Here is a 19,946-nt window from a genome sequence, read left to right on the forward strand (position 1 = left end):
TTTATGATAGGGTATTTTGTCTAGGATCAGTGTCTCACATTCGACTCTAAAAGTCGGCCCCCATTGCTTGAGTTCCCATTGCTTGAGCTACTAGTAGGATACGTGAGGATTGATTATCACGCAGTTTCATTAACATAACATCTCTTTCTGGGTGTCCGCATATATCATCACGCTGACCTCAATGGGCCGCATCACTCCTCTGGAAGTTCGGTTGGGCTTGGGTTGGCACTCAACATGACCCAACTCACCTGAGTTACAGCCCTAGTCCATAGCCAATGGCTTCACCATTGTACACTTAACACATATTTAACTCAAATTAAAATACATAAATAGTCAAACTCAGCTCTATATAATTTATAATCCTAAAATCAGATTGGTTGATAATGAGAACCTTTCGTTGATAGATGTCTTAAATCTGTAAATTCAACAGTTTGTCGATGACAATTTTGATGCCATCGTGCAGGCTTCAATGCCATCGAAGTCGGCTTAATGGCATTGAAAATATTCAGAATTAATCGAATTGGTTGCTGGACACTTTAGGTGCCCTTTTCGATGTCATCAAAGTTCTGGTTGATGTTATCGGTATAATCTGAATTTTTATGTTTGATCGCTAGATCGTTTTGGTATTAGTTCGTCGAAGTGGCTTTGATGCCATCGATGGTTTAGTTGATGCCATCGAAGTCCCATTGAAGGTGATATCGAATGTATGTGCAGAGTTACATAGAGTTGCGAATTTGTAAGATTTGTTTCCAATTTTGATTGTAATTCTTTCTAAGGCTATATATAGGGATGTAATCGAGATTGGGAGGTATCTTAAGCTTTTTAATTCATTCTTAAGGTTTCAAAGGGCTTATAAGGGAGATTCGAGGCTTGTTTGAATCGGGTATTCTCTTTATCTCTTATAATTTCTACTTTTATAGTGATTATTTGTCACTTTGTGCCGTTGCTTTTTCCTGAAACGGTTTTTCCATGTTAAAATCATTGTGTTCACTTTGTGCTTGCTTGGTGGAATTAGATTATTTTACTTGATTCATTTCTATGTGCTTCTGCAGTCCCCCAATACATTTGACTGTAGACAATTGCTTGTTAATTAGAGCAGTTAATTTTTTATTTTTTATTTTTCATTTCAAATGTCCTTTAGATGTCTCCCAATCTGCTAGTTATGACATCAATCTAGTGTAATATTTGGTTAAGGATCCATATAAAGTAGACCCCACAATTTCAATGGTTTGATTTGATTTCCATTTATAGCATATGCATTATTTTTTATTGCATGTCTATGAACATTATCAGAATATGAAAATTCTGATTTGTCAAAATATTCCAAGTTAATTTCATTCTCTAAATGACCTTCTTGAGAAGGTGAAATGACCCAAACACATTTCATCATTTTTTATCCGAAAATTGGAGTGGTTGAGCATTGGGGGTGTCACGCCCCAAACTTGGAGATCAGGCTCACAAAATTCCCGATCGCCAAATCCGGTGCTGACAGCCTCTGTAGTACCCCATTCTCGGCTCCCAGCATATATATGCCAGATTCCAATCCTGGGATCCTACAAGGAGGATTTTTTTTTGTACATTTATCTCGTAATGAGCATAACCACAAGATTACCCAAATCACCAAGGCAACATCCTCATCACATATCCCCTAATATGATCGTTTGAGTACAATACTGCAAAGGAAATACATATAAAATAAATCAAAGCTCTAGAAGACCGCTGCACGCTCCAGGCTCAATGCTGCTGCTGCAACCTAACATTACCTGCACGCATCTATCGTGCATAAGCTTATGGAAAGCTTAGTGGGTGGTGTAAGTGTATGCATAAGGTAAGTGTCAAGTAAGAAATATCAGAGTAATCAGAGTAAGCGGAAATACTAAGAAGCCCATAACCATACAACATCATAGGGGGGGCGGCTCATATGGTGTGTATCACATCTCACCTGCCAACATGACGCAGGTTGGATCGTCATACACACAACATGTCGCCCATAATTAATGCTTGACTATATCTCTTATTAGATAATGAGCAAAGGGAATTTAGGTCATTTCACCTCTAAAAAATCATTTTATGGCTTTAAATTAGTTAAGGTCTTTAAATTAGTTAAGGTCAACAATATCCATGCGCAGAAAAAAAAAAAAACATTCAAAAATTGAAATTTTTGGAGTGCATTTGTTAATGTATGTTAAGAATCTTATATACCATTTATGAACGGGAAGATAAGTGGTCATGGATTGTCAATAAGTAGTCTGTGTAAAAAGCTTGATATGATTTTTTAAAAATATTTATTCCAGTAAAAAATGTGTTTTAAAGAATAAAATTTTGCATGATAAGCTACAACATTTACACTTCATAACATGGAAGGTTATTTTTTGGTAGTAGAAAATTGTGGTACATTTTTTATAATGAATATTTTTAATTTTTGGATTTTAAATAGGAACTTTTAACAAAAAATCTTTAAGATTCTGATTTTTTCCTATGAATACGTTGATTATTTTAAAGTCCCAAAACATTCTATTTTGGAGGGGCAATAACCAAAATGCCTCCTTGCAATTTTCTTCCAAAAAGTGGTGGATGAACTTTGTTGGGGGTGAGTGTATGACATCCAACTCTTCTAATAAGTGCACCCACCATGATGAACAAAAGTCAGGTAAATCCAACCATTAGTTGGGCTTGTTTGGAATTTAATCACCTAGCTAGCACCATGCAAAAAATTGCATGTAGGATTAGAAGCAATTAGTTGGCAAATCAATCACATAAAACTTTTGGATTTTAATTAAAACATGGATAAAAGGAAGCATCCTCTTGATAAAAGGGAGAAGGAGATGAAACATGCATGCCACGTGTCCAGGAGTTCTAGCATTCAGATATTCAACCCTCATGTCCTAGCTATCAACAACCTTAGGTGACAAACCCCAATTACAATTAGGCATGGGATCCCTTAGGTAATATTTTATAGATTTTTCATGAGTTTTAATCCTATGAGCCTCCTATTTTCTCATGTATGTGGGTCATCATCAACCACTTGCATATGAATGATCGTTGCATGTGAAATCCATTAATTATTTGTGAAAATTCTCCATGTTAGATTGATATTTCCATCTTAAAAGCAAGAGGTATGAGTCAAACTTTCAAAAAAGTGGATATATATATATATATATATATATATATAGAGAGAGAGAGAGAGAGAGAGAGAGAGAGAGAGAGAGAGAGAGAGAGAGAGGATGTGCACCAATTCCCATAGGAACTCGTGATAACTCTTTTGGGAACTCATCTCCTATGATATGAGCCCAATATCTGAACTGTCCACATGATTCAGCACCCTATGAAACCCCCAGGGCCTAACTTTTATCATGATTCAAAACTTTGGTGGGCCATGGCAAAAGAAAGAGGCAAATCAAGGGATGAAACTGTTTCATTTTTTTCATGTCCCACGAAAGTTTTTGATCAAGGTAAAAGTTGGGCCTTGAGAGTTTCATGGGTTGCTACATCAAATAGATGGTTCAGATTTTGTACTCATATAATTGGATATAATTGGAGATGAGTTCTCAAAAAGTTCTCACAAATTCTCACTTAGGTTAGTATTCCTCTCTCTCTCTCTCTCTCTCTCTCTCTCTCTCTCTCTCTCTCTCTCTATATATATATATATATATATATATATATATATATACACGGAAATGCTCACCTGCGAACCAGTTCGTACATACTAGGTACGAACTTTTTTGAGAACCCATCATACGTGATGTGGATCCAAAATCTGAACCGTTTATGTGAAGCAACACCTCGTGAAACCCCCCGGGCCGAAGTTTTACTTTGATCTAAAACTTTGATGGGCCATGAAAGATGAAAACAGTTTCCTCCCTTGATTTTCATTTCTCTTTGCTATGGCCCAGTAGAATTTTAGATCAGGGTGAAAATTCTTCATATGGGGTTTCACGGGATTCCGCATCACATGGACCGTTCAGATTAGACACCCATGGCACGTGTGCAAAGGTGCGCAGGGGAGCATGACTCTATATATATATATACGTCCTGAGTTAGCATGTTTAAGAACTATGGTGAACTTTATGCCATATAGGGTTAATGACTAAAACTGTCTATGCATGTAAAATATGGTTCATATGATTGAAATTGACCTAGGACATACAAATTGAGTGGTTTGGTGATTGCAACTATCCATGTTGTGGACTTTATGCGATACATGCCACAATAAGATATCATACAGAGTGGATGATTTTGAGTATCACCATCTTTATATGAAGTTTGAACAATAAAAAGAAAAACTTCAATGTCTCACATTCAACTCTAAAAATCAAAGGCTAGGATCATTAATGAATCGTGATTATGGGACAATAGCGAATTTATGGTAGGGTCAGTGTCTAGGATCAGTGTCTCACATTCAACTCTAAAAGTCGGCCCCCCGTAGGTTGAGCTACTCGTAGGGTATTCAAGGATCGATTATTGCGCCGATTTCATTGACATATATAACATCTCTTTCTGGGTGTCCACACATGTCATCACATTGACCCAAATGGGCCGCATCACTCTTTAAGTTCGGCTGGGTTTGGGTTGGCACTCAACGAGACCCAACCCGCTTGAGTTACATCCCTGGTCCACATGCAATGACTTCAACATTGTACACTTAGCACATATGTAACTCAAATTAAATTTCCTAAACTGTCAAACTTAGCTCTATATAATTCATAATCGTAGAATCAGATTGGTTGATAATCATAACCTTTGGCTGTGGACAGTTGTTTGTTGAATTAGAGCAGTTGACATATATATATATATATATATTTCATTTCAAATGTCCTATAGGTATCTTCCAGTGTGCTAGTTAGGACATCAATCTAGTGTGATATTTGGTCTAGGGTCCATATAAAGTGGATCCCGCAATTTCAATGGTTTGATTGGATTTCCATTTATATCATATAAACAATTTTTGATTGCATGTCTATATACACTGCCAGAATATGGAAGTTTCTCATCTATCATTGGGATTTTTACTGCAAAAATCCTAGAGAATTCTGATTTGTCAAAAAAGTCAAAGTTATTTTCAGGTCTATAAGGGCCTGTTTAGATACCACCAAATAAGTTACTTTTTCTACTTCCAGCAGTGGATGAGTAACTTATTTCATATAAGTTTGATCTATAATTGGTTATAAGTAACTTTTTTAAATTTAAAATCACTTAATCACTTTAGTTAATTTTTTAAAGACTTTTCTACTTTTCATGAGTTGTTGAAGAGAGGCATTGGGAGAGATAAAAGAGAGTAGAAGCTGATCAGTATGTTGTTCACCAAACGCACTTATCAGCTTAATAAGTAGAAACTAAGATAAGCCACTTGAGGCATAAGTAACTTATCTTAAATAACTTACCATCCAAACGCTCCCTAAATGATCTTCTTGAGGGAGTTAAATGATCCAAAATACATTTCATTATTTTTTATCCTAAAAATTAGAGTGGTTGAGCATTGGGGGGCCCACATGGTGTGTGTATCACATCTAACCTGCCAACATGACGTTGAGCATTTGCGCACAGGTTGGATTAATGTCATACACACAATGCGTCACCCATAATGCTTGACTCCATCACTTAATAAGAATAGGAAAAGGGAATTTTGGTCATTTCACCTCTAAAAGATCATTTTATGGCTTTAAATTAGCTAAGGTCTATTTTGTGAAAATCAGAGTTCTCGAGCATTTTTACAGATAAGTGTTCATGGATTGTCATTAAGTAGTAGGTGTACAAAAGTTTGAAATTAGTTTTTTTTTTTTTTTTTTTATTTTTATTTTTTTATTTTTTAATTTCAGTAAAATGTGTTTTAAAGAATAAATTGCCTTGGTTGTAAGCTTGTCACTTGTGAGACTTTGGCATGATAAGCTACAACATCTTCACTTTATAACTTGGAAAGTTATTTTTGGTAGTAGAAAATTTTGGTACATTTTTTATAATGAATATTTTTAAAAAGAACTTTTAACAAAAATTCTTTAAGAATTCTGATTTTGCCAATGAATGCATTGAATAATTTAATAAACTCCTAAAACATTGTGTTTTTCTTCTAAAAATAGGTGGAGATGAGCATTGTTGGGCGCCCACGGTGAGTGTGTGACATCAAACTCTTCTAGTAAGTGCACCCACCATGACGATGACATCCAACACTTCTAATAAGTGCACCTACCACCATGATCAGATGAACAAAAGTCAAGTAAATCCAATGGGCCTGTTCGGATTTCAATCCTGTAATGCCATGCAAAACATGCATGTAGGATCGGACGCGATAGGTTCTAAGTGGCAAATCAATCACAAACATAGAACTCTTGATTTTCAGTAAAACAAAAAGAAGAAGAAGAACACACCCAAAAACACAATTTGCTGAAATTAAGTATGTCCAAGTTTGGAAATAAATTTGAAAGTGCTAGCCTTGTCATTATAAGAACACACCCAAAAACACAATTTGCTACTTCAAATTAGCCGAAGCATTGTTTGGTAAAATCAAAATTTTCAAGGAATTTTGAACTCAAATCCCTTGTAAATAATAATTATTTGATGAATAACACACGAAAAAATCTATTGTTTGTGAAAAGAGGGTCCATATTAGAGCAATAATTCTTTCTAAAAGTCATTGAGAATGACTCAAACTTTCAAAGAATTTTTTCGCCACTATGTAACATGGACTACACAAATCATGTACTCTTTTAGTAAGTGTTCAGTATAGACATTTTGTTAGGTAATTGTCTCCTTATTTTTACTAAATAAGCATATGAGGTGGTACATATTTCAAAGCCTACCATAGCAAAGCGGGATTAAATTTCCGCCATGAAATCATAATTTTGCTCATTCCAACGAGTAACCGAAGTTTAAAATGTTCGAGCCTTTGTATTATATGAACACGCTTGAAAAGCACATCCAGTCAAAGCATTAATTGTTTGGTAAAATCAAATTTCTCTAATAATTTTGCATGAAACCCGATTTATAGTTCACAAATACCACATAAAAAATTCATGTATGATGTAAGCATCTATGTAAGATGATCCAGGCCACACATATTCTTTTAGTGTACACTTCCAAGTGCCCAATGTTAGGATACGTGGAGCCTGATCATCAAAGATGTGCTATATATTGTTCTAACCTATACTTTCACGGGTTGAGTTTTGTGCTAAGCTCACTGGGGTTGCAAGGGGGTAACGCACCTTGCGTGGGGTTCAAGGGCTGTACCCCTGTCTGGAGGGCAATTTCATAATTTACATGAAGTTTTATATAAACCTTAGTTTGTTAGAGGTAATATATTGTAGTGAGAGAGAGAGAGAGAGAGACAGAAAGCTATATTAAGAGCTACTTTGTTTTTTTTAAAATTATATATATATATATATTTTTACCTTTGAGTACAGTGGATCAGTGCAAATCCGTGAATGTACGAAAAGGAAACCACGTCACTCTGTGTTATGATTTATAATTTTTCTCATTTGTTTTCTTTTGATCAATATTGTACCGTAGTCCCGAAGGTATCTCTTCTCCCAACATCAAATAAATAGACATTTGGTTGATCATGTAGGCTCAATCTCTTTATTTTAAACATTTTATGTTACGTACTCCGTAGCTCAACTCAAATGAGTTATCAGCTTTCTGCCCGTAAATCATAATTAAGCCTGCCTGGCCAATCTTGAAAATAATTTAAAATGTACCAGTTTTTTTTTTTCGCTGAGGCTGGTTATAGAGGAACCAAACTCTACAGTTATGTGTGCAATTGACCTGGGTATGTGGCACCCAACCCATACGGCAGAGTACCCAACCCATACGGCAGAGTAGCCCCTTTATGAAATTGAGACGTCCCATTAATCAGGCCAAACAACCAGACGGATTGGCCAGTACTGACCCTGCCACTAGCCAATGGCCTTACCATGATGTATGGGTTTCAACCACACTGTTCATCCATTTTTCTAGGTCATTTTGTAGCATAAACCAAAAAATGAAGTAGATCCAAATCTCAAGTGGACCACATTACAGGAAATAGTGTTAATTGAATACTCACCATTAAAAGCTTCTTGGGGGTCACAAGTTTTGGATCAAGATAATTATTTTTTCCCTTCATCCGGGTCTGTATGACCTAATCAATAGGTTGAATGTCAAATAAGCATTACAGTGGGCCCTGGAAGGTTTTTAATGGTGGACATTCAATAATTACTGTTTACCTGTGGTGTAGTCCACGTGAGATTTAGATTGCCTGATTTTTTGGATTAAGCCCTAAAATGATATGGAAAAATTGATACACAGCCCGGGTAAAACACATACATCATGGTAGGGTCCACAGAGCACTGATGGCCAGTGGAAGCATCACTAACCAAACAACATCCGAAAAACCATATAATGGGCCACCACATGAATTTGAAGGTTTTTGAGTGGTCGATCATTGTTGTCCATGGTGTGGCCCACCTGGTGATCAAATTGGCCAGACGTTTTTTTGGGGCATCCTATTATCATGGTGGGTTCATACTGGACGGGTTGGATGCTATGCAAATACTCCAATGGGCCACTACACAACAGTAGTAGAGGTAGTTCTGCATGAGCCTCGATCTGCATGCCTGGCTGCCGGCTAGGATTGACCAGTTTCCTAGCAGTGAATACAGATGAACTATCACAACCAAATGTCTGCGTCTATTTTGATTCATGTGATCGCTACTTCTCCTTGCCACCAATGGGTCTACCATGTCAATTATTTCAGGATTTCTTTAAAGAAAAAAGAGAATGGACGGTTAAAATAAGTATACCAATGTTCCACATTCAATGTACCTGCTGACCACGTGATGATAGCCATGGATTGATGACTCTCTGAGTCAACACAGACTAGGTTGAGTCTGATCTGGTTCGGCACCACGAGTCAGGAGTGAGAATAAGACAGAATTAGATCCAGCTTAACTTGAGATGCTGAGTCTTAAAAGTAAAAAAACAATGGTTGTAATTGCCTGCTGTTATAGTTTTAGGCACTTGGGTGGTGGGACCGGCCTGATTAGTGTTTTCATTGCCAAACGTGTCGAATTGCCACTTGTTGGAGACAAGCATCACACGATACTGAAAGCCCACTCCGTCATTGGGATATCCATGGTGATGTGGTGGGATTTGATTGGATGAGGTGTCACTGTCAAAGATAGGGACCCATGGAAAGCATGTTTGAAAGTTGTTTGGCTGAGCCGGTAATCAATCAGGCTTATCTTTGATAGCGCTATGTGGTATAATTGAATTCTACCAAGCAATCGGCTTCCATTTAGGGCGTGTTTGGTTTTCCAACTTATCATGTAATGCAAAATAATCGTGGTAATATGATCATTTTAATTTGTTTGTTTAAATGAAAATTACAATTCATAAATCAAGAGCCAAATACACCGGTAAATGTTAAAGTCTCTTGATATATATGTTAATACACCCCCTTTTAATGGTTTGAACTTTTAGAGCCACTGGTTATTTGATTTGCTATCAGTTGTCCAGGTAAAACCAGCAACGGTATGAAGATCATTGCTAGTGTGGAATGTAGATGATACTCAACTGGGCCATCTTGGCAGTGGCTGACCTTGGGGTCATCACGAATCCCTGTCCGTCCTTGGATCACTTGCGGGACCGAATTTTCAGTTCCTAGGCATGACAAGAGCTTGGATTGATGAATATGCATGTACTAGGATCGATGCGTTAATACGGTTAGCAAATCTAAGACCGTCCAATTATTGTGGTCTTGATCACCTCATTTGATCTTTTTATGAAGAGGATGGGTCAAATGGGCCCCACTTTCCTTCACCACCAAAATATTCATCCGCAGCAAAACCTATTTTATTTTGGACCAGGTGCACACGTGGGTGGATCGCATGCATGCCTATCATGACTGTGGAAACACGGCCCCTCATGGATGGGACGTGCCCATTTATGTCATTGATCAGATGATGTTAACTGTTTGACTCTAGTGTTGAATTTAGAAGCTGGACTCCTTTTGCTTAACCGTCCATCTGATGGCAGCCAATGTATTGTGGAAAAACGGCCAGATTGTCTCGTAGAGGAAAAAAAAAAAAAACTTATAATGCAAAGTAAGAAGAGAGACAACGGATAAAAATTTATATTGTTTACTAATATATTTATGTAAAATGATAGATACAGGGAGCTTTCTTTTTAACTATAAAAGTATATTTGGATTGGATGTACAATGTAGTATGTCACGTTGTCTCATCCCGCTGCATTGAATACCCATGCACTATGTTTTGGTTCACCAATAAGGAAGATAGAGTTGGCGTGGGGACCTACGATGTGATACTAAAGTATAACCCGGGGAGCAGGAGCCAATCTATGTAAAATGTTGAGGGGTTATAGATCTCTAATACACCAACTAATCTACCTGAATCGGGACAAGCGCCTCTTGGACAAATGACCAACTCTCCCTTGTGAGTTGAACTGATTCATCACTGAGGATGGCAAGTGTCTGTGGAAAAAGACCAAATGATGGGAATGGTTTCAGCTAAGATCCACCACTTCTGACGGATCATCCAACAAAAGGAAACCTAGATCATCCAACAAAAGGAAACCTAAAAGGATCTTTGCCATAGGCAACTAAGTTTGTTGTGCCCGTACCATGTTTGGTTGATGGATATTCCCCATTGTTGTTTACCGACTGATGGCACGTTTAATCAAGAGCATGCTTTTGTCCCAGTTAAAAGGTTCTCCTATCGAATTTCTCTTAAATTCCATGTTCTCAAAACGGATCCTAATATTTCTCCAAGGCTTAATGTGTTATTTAAGAAGGTATTCAACTTGACAATGAAATCCATATCAAGTGTGTGGAAACTATTGTATATGAAGTTTATACTATTTATGTCACAATCTCAATAATTGAATATCAATGGTGAACCAATGTACAAGTCAGTAGGCAATTTCTAGTTGTCATTATTATCAAACAACCACTTTCTCTAAAAGTTTAAGTCGTTAGAGGATAGCGTATCAATGTATATCAATGGACTTTCTAACGCTTTGGGTGAAACTTCGCACAGAATATGCTCAGCCTGAAGAGTTGAACACGACAAGTAAATATAATTTTATTTATTACAAATACTTGTATACAACAAGGGTATACTTTACAACACTCACAAACTATCACTCTTGAATGACAACTCTCACACACAAGGAAAAACTCTTTTCAACTCTTAATACTTGGACACCTTTCTTTCACTCTTGAACTCACTCTTTGTTGTTTATGTATATTTATAATAAGACTCTTCATATATTTATATAGGGCTATGGAAGATTCTAGAATCAACACAACTCTAAATAATTTTAGAAGCTTCCAAATATCTTATAAGGTTATATTATATTCTGGAACATTTTAAGAGAATCCGGAAGGTTCTAGCATTGTCCGGAACATTTCGGAAGAGTCAAGAAAACTCTATCAAACTCTAGAAATTTTCGGAAGATTCTAAAAAATTCTAGAATGTTTCAGAAATGTCTAGAAGTTTCCGGAGACTCCAGAATATTCAAGAGAGGTGGTGATGACATTTAACACTCCCCTCAGCACCAACTCTCACAATTCTGCCTTGATCATCATGCCAAGTTGTTTTCTGAATTCTGTGAACTCAGCATTGCTAAGTCCTTTCGTGAGTATGTCTGCAACTTGATCGTCGGTCTTCACATGACTCATCTCAATTTTTCCTTGAAGTACCTTCTCTCTCACGAAGTGATAGTGTACCTCCGCATACTTGGTCCTAGCATGAAATACTAGATTCTCAGCCAAGCAGATTGCTGATTGATTGTCGCAGTGCAATATCATTGGATAATCATTTGGTTGATGAAGATCCCTCATTAACTGTATAAGCCATGTGCTTTCTTGTGCTGTCATTGTCATTGTTCTGTATTCAGCCTCTGTGGTTGATAAAGATACTGTAGGTTGTCTCTTGCTACACCAAGAGATTGCTCCTGAGCCAAGGTTGAATACGTATCCAGTAGTTGATCGTCGTGTGTCATGATCACCACCATAGTCAGCATCGCAGTACCCAACTATTTTGCATGCTCCACCTTTCTTGTACAATAAACTAAGGTCTATCGTACCCTTCACATACCTCAATATTCGACGTACTACTTTAAGATGTAGTTTCTTTGGTGTTTGCATAAACCAGCTAACGACACCAACTGCATAAGCTATATCTGGTCGCGATAATGTAAGGTAGATTAGACTACCAACTATTTGTCGGTACATAGTTGCATCTTCCAAGTCTTTTCCTTCTTCCGAACATAGCCCGGCATTAGCCTCCATAGGTGTGGCAATTGGCTTGCATTCGAGCATCCTATATTTCTTTAATAGGTCTTTGGCATACTTCTGCTGACAGAGGAATATGCCTTTGTTGCTTCGATCAATCTCCAGTCCAAGAAAATGCTTCAGTTCTCCAAGTTCCTTCATTTGGAATCGCACGGATAAGTTTTCTCTTATCCTTTCAATCTCATCGTTATCATCTCCAGTGATGATCAAGTCATCCACGTATATTAGCACTATTGCTAGTTTACCTTCCTGAAATTTTACAAAGAGTTTGGAGTCCGTAGGTGGCACCGAGAACCCGCTTTGCACTAGAAATTTCCCTATCTTATCGTACCATACCTTTGGTGCTTATTTAAGCTCATACAAGGCCTTCTTTAGTTTGCAAACGTAATCCTGATGCCTTTTACTCTGGAAACCACTTGGCTGCTCCATGTAGATATCTCAATCAATTTCTCCATGTAGAAAGGTATTCTTCACATCCATCTGTCACAGCTTCCAAGATTTGCTCGCTACAAGTGCTAGTAGTACTTACACCGTTGTAATTTTTACTACTGGGCTAAAAGCCTCATCATAGTCCAACCCATATTCTTATGAGAATCCTCTAGCACTAGTTGAGCTTTGTACCTTTCTATTGATCCATCAGGGCGAGTCTTGATTTTGTACACCCATTTGCATGATATCGACTTCACATCCTTGGGTTTTGGAACTAGTTCCCAAGTCTGATTTTGGTTTAATGCCTTAATCTCTTCTTCCACCGCCTTCCGCCATTTTATGTCTTGGGATGCTTCTTCAAATGTCGTTGGCTCTTTTACGGTCTCTTCTTCTGCTAAGGAAGCATCCACGTATCTTGAGTTAGGCTTTCTCTGTCTAGTTGTCCTCCTAAGTGGTGGGTTGTCTACCGCAACCTCCTGTTGACTCGGGCAAAGCTCTTCTGGACTACTTTGATGTACTCCAGTTTGCCATGGACTCATCGATTTATCTGGTGTTCTAGACAGATTAGGCACTTGCTCATCATCTCGTGCTGTAGGCGTCAACTCCTTAGATGAACTAGGAGATTCTTCTCCTTCCCTTGTCTTCCCCATCTTCTCATGCAGTTCATCTTCTAAGTCTTGAGAGTTTGACAGCTCCTCCTTCAGTGGCGACCACCATGATGAGGCTTCATCAAAGACAACATTCCTGGATATGTAGCACCGACCAGTTGCAGGATTGCAACATTTCCATCCTTTCTTTTCACTGCTATAGCCCAAAAAGATGCAACGAATCGCCTTCTTATTGAACTTGCCACGCAAGTGATCAGGCACAAACATATAGCATACACATCCGAAGAATCGGAAGTGACTCACCTTGGGCTTTATGTTCCATAACTTCTCGAAGGGTGAGATAAAGCCTAGTTTTGCCTGTGGTAGCCTATTGATCACATAAGCTGCCGTTTGCTTGCACTCTGCCCAGAATCAGCTGGGCACATTCTTAGCATGTAGCATGCTTCGACATATCTCTGCAAGGTGACGATTTTTTCTTTCAGTAACGCCGTTTTGTTGTGGAGTGCCCGAACAAGTCAATTGTCGTCAAATTCTACACTCCTTTAGATGATTTGAGAACTCTTTCGACGTGTACTCTCCACCATTATCCGTTCGTAAGCATCGGATCCTTCTATCAAACTCACTTTCGACCTTCTCCCGAAATTCTTTAAATTTTAATAAAGTTTCTTACTTCTCTTTCATGAAGTAAACCCAAACGTACCTTGAGAAGTCGTCAATAAAGGTCACCATGTAACGCATGCTACTAACTGATGCCTGTTTTACCCATTCGAATACGTCTGAGTGGATAAGCTCCAAGGGTTCTTTAGCTTTAAACTTTAATTCTTCATATGACAATTGGTGTGCTTTGCCATATTGACACCCTGCACAAATTATATCTTCTCGAACATCCAGCTGGGGAAGACTTTTGAGCATAGCCTTATTCATCATTATCTTCAGCTTATGATAACTCACGTGTCCTAAACGTGTATGCCAGAGATCTGCAGTCTCATTTTTTCGAGTCTTATCTACATAAGCCGATTTAACTGACATTACATAGATTGACTCCAAGCATCGTCCTTCCATGATAGGTGTACCTAACGGTTTAAGGTTTTGGTACACCTTAACATCCTTCGGTCCAAATACCACATAATTACCAAAAGATGTCAGTTGCAATACTGACAACAGGTTTTTCTTCATCTCTGGCACGTGATAAACATCTTGCAACTTTACTTAATTAGGGCTAAATCGAGGTGTGATAGTAGTCGTGTGTTGAGGGTCAAATATTGCATATCGGACCCAATTATTGCCTAGATTTATAATCATGATACCGTTCAATGGCCCAATTTAGTCGTGTTTTTATTGCAGGATGTAATCAGGAGCATGGACTGAAAAATAGCACTAAAAGCATGGATTTATACTCCGAAGTCACCAGAGCAAGGGACACACTCCAGAGAACCAAGACTGAAGAATTTACATGCCAGGGATCCGAGGAAATCAAGCCATTCACGTTAAAGAGGCTCGAAATTGGTGAAGAATGCAAGATCACATAGTTCTCGCCATCTGATTGGCTCAAAACTTCATACATGGCCTGAGGGCCATAAATTAACTGTACATATCAAATTTCAGCCCTCGGATCACTATGGAAGTGCCCCAACTGACAGATCAGGCCATAAACCGTTGATTCTGGGCCCACCTGATATCTGGAGCTGCCTCAAATCTGGTCTCAATGCTTTAAATAGGGAGATTCATTCAATGAATGGATTGAATTTTGCAAAAACATCACAATGGCCCCATATGTACAGCGTGTGTACATAATGTACACACGGGCCACCGCGTGCCGAACCGAGTAAGGTGGGTCAGCAGGCGCTGACCTGCGTCTGTTTCTTAAAACGGCAGCAGCCGTTTTTTGCGCTGCGTAACGGAACGCTAGTGGGCCCCACAGAGTGACCGTACGGATGATCCAAGCCGTCCATCGTGTAGCGGGCCACGAATACATCAAACCTATGCTGACTGTTTGTACCTATGCAAGCACACGTGCGCGATACAGAGGCCATAAGTGGACTACCCTGCAATGCTCAAATTGATTTTTGGCGTGATATCTTCTCTGGGCCGCGTCAATGGACGTTCAAAACCACCTATTCTTGATTGAAATTTCATCCTGAATCTAATGGACGGGGTGGATTTCCCTGAAAATACCTTTGTGGGGCCCACCGATCACGATAGCGAAGAGGTGGGGAAGCTTTCGCACATCCGCAAAAATTCAGATTTCCAGGTGGTTGTGGCCCACCATCTTTCATCATATGGTAAATCTGAACCGTCCATCATGTAGAGCACTCAAAAATGTCCTAAGGGACGGTGTTTCTTTGAAAATTGATTGAGCAAAGTGGTGAGTTTTGAGACATTGAAACTTGGCTGCGAAAAGTTGCACTCTGTTTCCTGCTGCGACTCTGCCACCGACTCCAGCCTTCCAGCAGCTATAAAAGGAGGGTATAAACATGAGAGAGGGGGGGAGATGACCAAGGGCAGCCGTGGAGGCACCTTGCGAGCTTGGACGTGGGAAGAAAGAGAGAGAGAGAGGGTGGATGACCATCAGTGTGGAGTTTCCCTTTTCCTTTTCCTCTTTAATTTCTTTCCTTCTTTTGATGTTTTAAGAGACCTTAGTTGATCATGTCTATGGTTGGCTGAACCTCTTAGCTAGGGCTAAGAGGTGAAGCTTGTAGCATAATTAGGATGGTTGTTTTGCTTTAATTCATGTTTTATGGATTTTCTTGAATTTTAGTTTGATTATGAAGGTATACTTTTAGTTTTTAATGGTTTGTTGTGACTTAAATTACAATGGATCTGCGATAGCTTTAAGTATATTTTCCATTATTGAGATTGTGAAATTAGTAAGACCCGTTGTTCACCATCGTCCCATGGGCATGGTAGGGTGACGGAACCCTTCCTAACTTTCACAATTCTCTTATGATTGGCCGTGAGATTAGTAAATCGCTGTTGTTTGCCATTGTCTCCTGGGCATGGTTAGGTGACGGGATCACTTCCAAATCTTCACCAATCTTATCTGTTGATGATTAGATCCATAAGAAGTTTAGAGATATGACAAATCTCTTCTTACCAGCTGGATAAGATAGGACTCTGATTCCAGCCGTATCCTTAAATTATGCAAGGTAGCTTCCCAATTGCTACAAGTGGATCCTTGGCACCCTAGCTCTCACCTTTATTTTTATTAGTTTTTAATTAATTTATTTCACAATTATTCATCAAATTCATTCGATTTAGATTTCATCTTATTCTAGTTCTATTTCTACTTAGTTTCAAATCACGTACAGATATTAGTCCCTTGGGATTCGACCTCAGTCTCACCGAGCTTATTATTACATCACAACCCTATACTTGGGGAGTGAACATCGTGCCTATGTGAGTTATCGGCAACCTTGAATTATTAGTTGTTACCACCACCCGATCTCCTTTATAGGCAGATAAACTTGACCGTTTCTTCTTATCACCTGTCATGTGATTTGAGCACCCTGAATCAACGATTCAATCATCACTGTAGTTGATAGCTCCTTGATTGGAAACTGCGGCAAGGGCTATTTCACCCGTCTTTGTCATTATTGAGGAAACAGTTACAACATCAGTGACTGTGTTAGACTGCTTGAGTGGTTCATCAAAATCTATCTCCTTCTCTGAACAATCTCCTTGGATAGTGGACATTAACTCATTCTCCAAATATTGAAGTCGAGCATCATTTATTTTTAAAAACAATGATGCAAAGGTGTCCTATGCCATCTTGGGTGTGTCGTCATCCTTGATTCGCCTAAGCAACTCATCCTCAATGGTTGACTTGAGCACATACATTGCCTTCCTGGCCTTAATCTTCCACTTTCGGAGTGCTTCAGCATTTTCCTTAGGAGGTAGGGTTATCTCATTCCCATTAACAACCTCCCACAAGTCCTGCCCTTCAAGGTACGACTTAATGTGACTCCTCCAACTTTAATAGTTGTGGTTGTTAAGCCTCGTAACTCTGCTTGTTGTGTTCACAAGATCCGTCATCGTGACTTTGTGTGATTATCACTCCTTTTACCAAGCAAGCCAACAAACTTTACAGTCTCCAAACTGTGCACGATCACCTTAGAAAACGGATCCTGACTAAACCTCGCTCTGATACCAAATTGAAGAGTTGAACACGACAAGTAAATGTAATTTTATTTATTACAAATACTTGTACACAATGTTCACTTCCCAAGAATAGGGTTGTGATGTAGTAATAAACTCGGTGAGACTGAGGTCGAATCCCAAGGTACTGAAACCTGTACGTTATCTGAAACTAAATAGAACTAGAAATAGACTAAGATGAAATCTAAATCAAGTAAAAGGAAAGGAATAATTGTGAATAGATTAATTAAAAACTAATAAAAATAAAGGTGGGAACTAAGGTGCCAAGGATCTACTTGTTGCAATTGGGACGTTACCTTGTATTGATTCAAGGAGACAACTGGAATCAGAGTCCCATCCTATCCAATTGGTAAGAAGAGATTTGTCAGATCTCTGAATGTCTCATGGATCTAATCATCAACAGATACGATTGGTGTAGATTTGGAAGTGATCCCATCACCTAACCATGCCCAGGAGACAATGACAAACAACAACAATTTACCAAACCCACAACCAATTACAAGAGAATTGTGAAAGTTAGGAAGGGATTCCGTCACCTAACCATGCCAAGGAGACAATGGTGAACAACAGGGCCTCCTAAGTTCACAATCTCATTAATGGAAAAAACATACTTAAAGCTATCGCAGATCCATTGTAATTTAAGTCACAATAAACCATTAAAAACTAAAAGCATACCTTAATAATCAAATTAGAATCCATAAGGTTCAACAAGACATGAATCAAAACAAGCAACCATCCTAATCACGCTACAAGCTTCACCTCTTAGCCCTATCTAAGAGGTTTAGCATAGAATAGACATGATTAGGCTAAACATCTTAAAAGGATTACTAAGAAGAAAATAAAATAAATATTACTCTACTCTCTCTCTCTCTGCCTCTGCCCACGTCCCCTGAAAAATTGAATGCCTCCACGTCCTCTCTTTCCCTTCCTCTTATAGTGTGCGTGGGTCGGTCAGGCCTGGATGGATGTTTACGTACCTCAGAAAATCGATTGATCAAAGCCAGAGGCGGTGGCGAATTTTCTCAGCCAAAGTTGCTTGTGCAGGAAACATGTTGCGTTTCGATGCAGATTTTGGACGACTGATCGTCCAGACTCGGGATTTGACTTCTTAGTGGGGTTCAAGATCCCCTACTCCATCATTTGAACGATCTAGATCATTGATCCGATGGTGATTGAGATCACATAAGGGTCCACGGAAGGCGACAGCGTCCGGGCTCTGCTTGGACGCTCTGCCTGCCCAAGACCTGCGTTGAGCTGCTGGTGGGGCCCATGATCAGCGTCAGTGAGGAAATCTACTCCGTCCATTGGAATAACGTCGAAAAACTGGTCGGTAAGGGACTATTTTGGATAGGTTTTGGTGTGGCCCACAGAATCTTTCTTGCTGCCGTCCGTCCTGCGTTTAAACCTTCATGTAATGTAACCTCTGAGGAAATCAAGAAGCGGGACAGGGGATGGTCGGTTTTAGATGGGAAACAAGGTGGATGGCTTGGATTTTCCAATCGATTAGTCCTGGTGGGCCACGATGTCACCCAATTGAACGCCATCCGTTAATGTAGCAGTGTCGAGGTTCTTTTATTGCTGGAAATCATGCATCCACACATGCCTAATCTCATGCGATTTTAGCTCGGGATTGGATAGGGGTGGGCCCTGAATAGGATGGACGGTCTGGATCATCTAAGTGGGCCATGATGGTGGCCCACAATATCTCTCAAAATGGATGCGGTTCGTCCGCTGCGAACGGAAGAAAACAGAATAGGATTTGGGCTAGCGCCGGTTGACCGGACCGACTGGTCTGGTGCAGCTCGCGTGTGTGTGCACTATATGCACGCCCAACTCAGGTGGAGTCCATGATGATGGATCTGGGAATTTCGCTCCGTCCATCCGTCTTATCTCCTCAGATAATGGGTTGAGACCAAATTTCAAGCATATCTAGATCTCAGGCGGACCCAAAGTCAATGGTTTATGAGCTGATCTGTCCGTTGTGCCACTTTTACAGGGATTCAATGGCTGAAATTTGACGTGTACGGTTGATTTATGGTCTTCAGGCTAGATATAAATTTTCGAGCTAAACGGATGGTGGAAACCTTGTGATCTTGCAATCTGAACGATTTTCAAGCCCGTTTAAAGTGAATGGTGTGATTTTCTCAGATCTCTAGCGTGTAAATCCTTCGATCTCAGTCCTCTGGGGTCTATCCCTTACCTTGGTGGCTTCAGAGCATCAAATTCATGCTTTTAGTACCATTTTTCAGTCCAGGCTCCTAAATTCACCTTGCAACACAAACACAATTAAAATATGATGTTAAACAATATCATGTTCGTAAAATCATGAAATAAATGGGGTCTAATATGCAATATTTGACCCTCAAAACACAACAAGGGTACACTTCACAACACTTACAAATTATCACTCTTGAATGACAACTCTCACACACAAGGAAAAACTCTTTTGAACTCTTAATATTTGAACA

General features: G+C 39.2%; 1 protein-coding gene across 1 annotated transcript; it reads right to left on the reverse strand.

The window, feature by feature from the left end:
• Positions 1 to 11,554: 11,554 nt before the first annotated feature.
• On the reverse strand, positions 11,555 to 12,355 carry LOC131244227 (secreted RxLR effector protein 161-like). Its single transcript, XM_058243870.1, has one exon. The coding sequence runs from the start codon at positions 12,311 to 12,313 to the stop codon at positions 11,555 to 11,557; it is 759 nt and encodes a 252-aa protein (XP_058099853.1). The 5' UTR covers positions 12,314 to 12,355.
• Positions 12,356 to 19,946: the final 7,591 nt, after the last annotated feature.

The sequence above is a fragment of the Magnolia sinica genome, chromosome 4, assembly GCF_029962835.1.
Source record: "Magnolia sinica isolate HGM2019 chromosome 4, MsV1, whole genome shotgun sequence".
NCBI lineage: Eukaryota > Viridiplantae > Streptophyta > Magnoliopsida > Magnoliales > Magnoliaceae > Magnolia > Magnolia sinica.